The sequence below is a fragment of the Pseudophryne corroboree genome, chromosome 2 (genome assembly GCF_028390025.1).
Source record: "Pseudophryne corroboree isolate aPseCor3 chromosome 2, aPseCor3.hap2, whole genome shotgun sequence".
NCBI lineage: Eukaryota > Metazoa > Chordata > Amphibia > Anura > Myobatrachidae > Pseudophryne > Pseudophryne corroboree.
Window position 1 is genome coordinate 660,268,483 of NC_086445.1, and position 6,000 is coordinate 660,274,482.

At 40.1% G+C, this 6,000-nt stretch overlaps 1 protein-coding gene across 2 annotated transcripts in view; it reads left to right on the forward strand.

Moving 5' to 3' along the window:
* The window catches only part of LOC135042599 (epidermal growth factor receptor kinase substrate 8-like), a 421,293-nt gene extending 415,564 nt beyond the window's left edge, over positions 1 to 5,729 (forward strand). For both annotated transcript variants that reach the window (XM_063955034.1, XM_063955035.1), the window contains one exon: positions 5,529 to 5,729. In XM_063955034.1, coding sequence (XP_063811104.1) covers positions 5,529 to 5,543 — 15 coding nt within the window. In that variant the 3' untranslated portion in view covers positions 5,544 to 5,729. The remainder of the gene's footprint in view (positions 1 to 5,528) is intronic.
* The last annotated feature ends 271 nt before the right edge of the window (positions 5,730 to 6,000 follow it).

Genomic DNA, 6,000 nt, shown 5'->3' on the forward strand with positions numbered 1-6,000 from the left:
GGAAAGCGAACCCATGACCTCAGTGATGTGAGGCAGTAATGCTAACCATTACATAATCAATGCTGCCCGGCATTTCCCACTTACTCCAGTTGTATTGGGACTGCCTTGGCTAAAAACACATAATACAACATTCAACTGGAATATTGGTGACCTTATTTCCTGGGGTTCTGAATGTGCTGCTAATTGTTTGACCATACCAATTAGGTCGGCACAATTGGTTCCGGAAAGGTTGCCAAACCAATACTTGGCTTATGCTGATGTCTTCTCTAACAGCAAGCTGAGTCACTGCCTCCCTACCATCCCTATGATTGCGCTATCAATCTTACACCCAGAGCTAAGCTTCCTAAAGGGCAGCTTTATGCCAAGGCTATGGAGGAGTATATCCAGGAGAGCATGGATAAGGGCTTTATTCGCCCATCAAAATCACCTGTAGGGGCCAGGTTTTTTTTGTGTGCAAGAAGCATGGCTCACTGTGACCGTGCATAGACCATTAAGGCCTGAATAAAGTTACCACTGAGAGCTCCTACCCTCTGCCATTAATATCTGTCTTGTTCAATCAACTAAGGGAGATTGTTATATTCTCCAAGATTGATCTACAAGGAGCGTACAATCTTAACCGGATCAGACAGGGGGATGAATGGAAAACCACATTTAATACTCAGTCAGGTCATTATGAGTACTTAGCTATGCCATTGGGTCTTTTCAATGCTCCAGCCATCTTTCAGGACCTCATAAATTATATTCTCTTGAATTTTCTAGGAAAATTTGTGGTCGTATACCTGGACGATATCTTGATTTATTCATGAATTCTCAAGGAACATTGGGTTAAGGCTGTTTTCTACAAACTAAGAGAGAATTATCTGTATGCTAAATTGGAGAAGTGTGAATTCAAGGTGAAAAAACTAGCTTTCTTAGGATATATCATTATGCCCAAGGGATTTTCTATGGATCCTAAGAAAATCCAAACTGGTTTTGTCCTTCAAGCCTGAAAGCCATTTAATGCTTCCTCGGGTTTTCAAATTATTACAGGAGATTTATCCATTCTTTCTTCACCATAGTAGCACCTATTGTGAGTCTAACCAGAAAAGCTGCAGACCCTTCTCATTGGCCTACAAAAGCATTGAAAGCATTTGAAGATCTTAAAAAAGCTTTTATCTCTGCTCCTGTGCTCTGACATCCTAATCCGGATCTGCCCTTCATAATAGAAGTTGATTCTTCTGAAGTAGGTGTAGGAGCTATTCTATTGCAGGAAGATCCAATCGACCAGAAACTGCATCCTTCTTTTCTCTGAAATTTACCTCTGCTGAGGTTAATTATGATGTTGGAAAAAAGGGAACTCATGGCAATAAAATGGGCTCTGGAGGAATGGAGACACTGACTAGAGGGAGCAAGACATACAGTAACTGTGTACACAGATCACAAAATTCTGGCCTATATCAAATCAGCAAAGAGATTGAATCCCCGACAGGCCAGATGGTCATTGTTCTTTGCAAGATTCAATTTTGTGATTACCTTTCGGCCAGGATCCAAGAATGTAAAGTAAAGAAGCTTTATCCAGGAGTTTTGTGCCAATTCAAGTAGTCAATAAGTCCCGGGATCCCATTGTTTCCTCAAAGTGCATTCATGCTGGTCTCACCATGGATCTCAAATCACGCAATCAATCAACACAGGGGAAGGCCCCATCATAAACTCTTGCTAGACTGCTGTTTGTTTTGGAAAAATTCAGATCTGCTGTTTTATCTGAGTTCCGTTTAAATAAGACCTCGGGGCATACAGGGGTTACTAAAACTTTGGACCTTCTCTCTCGTTCAGTATGGTTTCCAACTATCAAGAAGGACATTCAGAAATTTGCAAGGGCATGTAATGTCTGTGTCAAAAACAAGTACCCTTGAGTCCCTCCTTCATGATGGTTGCTTCCTTTGTCTGTACCCTCTAAACCATGGACTCATTTATTTATGGAGTTTGTTGTGATTCTGCCAAAATCTTCCAAGTGTTCGGTCAGTTGGGTTGTGGTTGACCGTTTCAGTAAAATGTCTCACTTCATTCCCCTGTCCAAATTGCCTTGTGCCAAAGATCTTGTCGTTCTCTTCATTCAACATATCTTTCGAGTTCATGGATTGCCTTTGGACATTGTCTCTGATAGGGGCACTCCATTTGTGGCTCGCTTCTGGAAGTCTTTCTGCTCTGAATTGGGAATTAACATCAGCTTTTCCTCAGGATATCATCCACAATCTAACGAACAGACTGAATGAGTAAATCAGTCCTTGGAGCAGTATCTACGATGTTACGTTTCAAAATGTCAGGATGATTGGGCCGACCATCTGCCCTATGCAGAATTTGCATACAACAATTCTGGACATTCTTCAACATCCATGTCTCCTTTCTTTTGTTGTTTTGGTTTCCATCCCAAATCTAAAAATGTAATTCCATCACAACAGTCAGGTTCTTCTTTTCCTCCAGGAGCTCATCTCAGGAAAATCTGGAGGAAAATACATCAAGCCTTAGAAGATGCTGCGGCCCGGTCCAAGAGGTTTGCTGATCAATTTCGGAGAAACCCTGCTCTTTCAAAGTAGGAGACATGGTGTTGCTGTCTACTAGGAATATCAAGCTCCGCCAGCCATCTCAAAAATTGGGTCCCCGTTACATTGGGCCATTTCAAATTATTCAAAAAAATCAAATCTGTTTCTTTCTGTCTGCAGTTGCCCAGATCTTTAAAAATAAATAATACATTTAATTGTTCATTCTTTAAACCAACATTTGTTACCAAAAAGATTAAGATCGGAATTCCAGAAGACCTGCCCCAGTCATAGTTCAAGGGTGTCAGGAGTTCATTTTGGAGAAAATCTTGGACTCCAAATTTGTACGTTGTCAGGTACACTATCTTATCCATTGGAAGGGCTACAGTCCTGTGGAGAGAGCTTGGGTGTCTACGAGGTTCCTCCATGCTCCTGAACTAAAAAAAGGATTCTTCAAGAAATATCCCCAAAAACCTGGAGGGGTCTTTTAATTCCTCTTCAAGGAGGGTGGGTACTGTTGCAAGCCGCTAGCGCCATGTCGATGTTACTAAACTCCAGCAGATAGATTCCTGCATGTATCCATGTGTTCAGCCTCAGCTGCTGTATAATTTGTAATTTGTCTCTGTGTGTCTAGCTGTCCAGCTGCATTGTATTTCCTCATCAGGAGGCTTGGTTTTCTGACTGTTCTGATTGGGAGTGTCTCCCTTTATATTTTCTTCCTGTTTCCCCTCCTGTGCTGGTTATAAGTTCCTGCTACCTGTCAGCTCTGTGAACTGCTGAAATTTGGATACCCTGTCTTGTTCAGTTTTCATACTGGAACCAGCTCTCCTAGAATTCAGGTTTTTGTGTGGAACTTCCACATAGATTCTTGTCTTTCACACTTATTTCATTATTATTACCACCTTGTGCATTGTTGCATTTATATTCAGTTAAGTTGCATTTACATATCATCTGTGTTTAATTGTTATACCACCCTGTGCATTGTTGTATTTTGTATACTTTCAGTATTTGTTATTATATCACCCTGTGCATTGTTGCACCCACGTACTATCTGTTAATTATTTCTGAGTATTGAGCAGCATTATCAAGGTTGTTTCCAGTGAACTTCTCACTGTACTCTTGCCCAGCCTACAATAGTCACCTTGTCCTTACATAAGACCTGTGGGCATTTGAATAAGGGTGGACCTAATTCACCCTGGAAAGGCAGATGATAAGGTGAAGCCTAGCATTGCAGGAGGCTAAAAGACTACTGGGCAGGGGTAATTGCATGATCCTCACCAAATTCCACCTGGTAACCCAGTTAACTGTGTAGTCCACGTAAAATTTTTCTGTACTTCATTGTTTCTGTACTGTATTATGTTCACTCTGTTAAGCAACCTTGAGTCTTACTGTAGAAAGAGCTACAGTATATAAATACAATTATTATTATTATTATTATTATTAGTAGTAGTAGTAGTAGTAGTAGTAGTAGTAGTAGTAGTAGTAGTAGTAGTATTGTTTTTAAGAAGTCTGTGGGGGTGATTCCGAGTTGTTCGCTCGCTAGCTGCTTTTAGCAGCATTGCACACGCGAAGCCGCCGCCTACTGGGAGTGTATCTTAGCATAGCAGAATTGCGAACGAAAGCTTTGCTAATTTTCTCGTAACGATTACCCGCAGTTTCTGAGTAGCTCCAGACTTACTCAGTCATTGCGACCAGCTCAGTCCTTTTCATTCCTGGTTTGACATCACACACACACAGCGTTCGCCCAACCACTCCCTCGTTTCTCCAGACACTCCCGCATTTTGGAACTCGAACGCCTGCGTTTTTCCGCACACATTTACATAAAACGGCCAGCTTCCACCCAGAAACACCCACTTCCTGTCAATCACACTACGAACACCACAGCGATGAAAAAGCTTTGTTATGCCATGAGTAAAATACCTAACTTTTGTGTAAAATAACTAAGCGCATGCGCTCTGCGAACCTTGCACATGCGCAGTAAGCGACTAATCGCAGTATAGCGAAAATTGGCAACAAGCGAACAACTTGGAATGACCCCCAATATCTGTTTTTCAGCCACTGACAAAAGGCCATAAGATATTACAATGTTAATAGCAAAGGTTTCACGACAAGGGATGAAAGAACTGATTAATTTATTGACTCATTTAATTGATCAATTTAGAATAAAAAAATCACAAACTGTTTTGCTTCCACTTAGAGAAAAGGCCATGAGAGTACACTGTTAATAGCAATTCCTGACAAGGCTAGAATCTAGCTTAGATATTAATATTTGCACTGCAGAGCTGCAGGTTCCAAGTCAGCCGATCTTCTTTTGCAAACAAATTGGAGGCTTACCTGCTGGCCCCCTTCCTAATTGTGTAACACACCACTGTAATACATTTATGTGGTATACCTGATAGTCTGAGTATGTTTTCTCCTAAATCTAGTCCACAAGTGGTGCAAGATGGAATTGTTTTTGGGCCCTCCCACCTACCCTTATGTTGTATATTAGAAAGCAAATGCACAGTTTAACAAATCAGGAAATTCAGTGACAGGGACTGCCACTTTTGTGGCTGAAATGCTTGGTTTGCTAGGTCCCCCATAAAATAACTTTTTAAGGGCTACCTCTGATTATTAATGAGGAGGTTGATCATGATGAAGTCGTTGGTGGTAGAGAAACAACATCCTCTTCATCAACATCCTCATTAGCTTCAGATAGTAAACAAATATCCTCCTCATCTTGTAGCACTTCCACACCAGAATCCTCAATTTCTATTATGTCAACATCTTTGTATTGCTCATCCCCATATTTGCATAGTGGGCAGAAATGGTGTAAAAAGACTTCTCTTTGAGGACAATATCATAAATGTCAGACTCACACATAGCACCCATGGACACCACTAGACCTCCCTTAGGGATTTGTGAACACAGTTTGTTCTTCAGCCTTAGTGTTCATTTTATTGGGCACTGATTTGTTTTAAAGGTGTCACTTCTACTTCTTTTCTTTAACTTTGTGAAATATTTATATTTCAGGTGCCCTGTTTTTAAACTTTCTGTCTCCTGGACCACCTTTAGTAGATGTTGAAGTACTATCATGACTGGCAGCATTAGTACTGGGTTGCTGCTCCTGCTCTTCTATCAACTGATCCATATTGACTCACAGCACTATTAGTAATGGTGGCACTTACTGAACTTAATTTTTTTTTTGTTTGAATAAACATTTTATTGGATTTTTCTAAATTTTTCATTGATAAACATAAAATCAAACATATATTAGTAGTATTGGTGTGTACATTACAACATGATATGTATGAGTGGAAGAAGATATAAAAATGGTATGCAGAAATGAACAATATATAAAAATTGGGTGGCAAGACCATAATAAATGGAACAAACATTTCACATGAGAAAATAAGAAAAAATAATAAATTCATAGTCCAGCTGGACGATACCACTATACCATATATAAACTGATCATAACATTATCACTGTAAAAGGTATACTA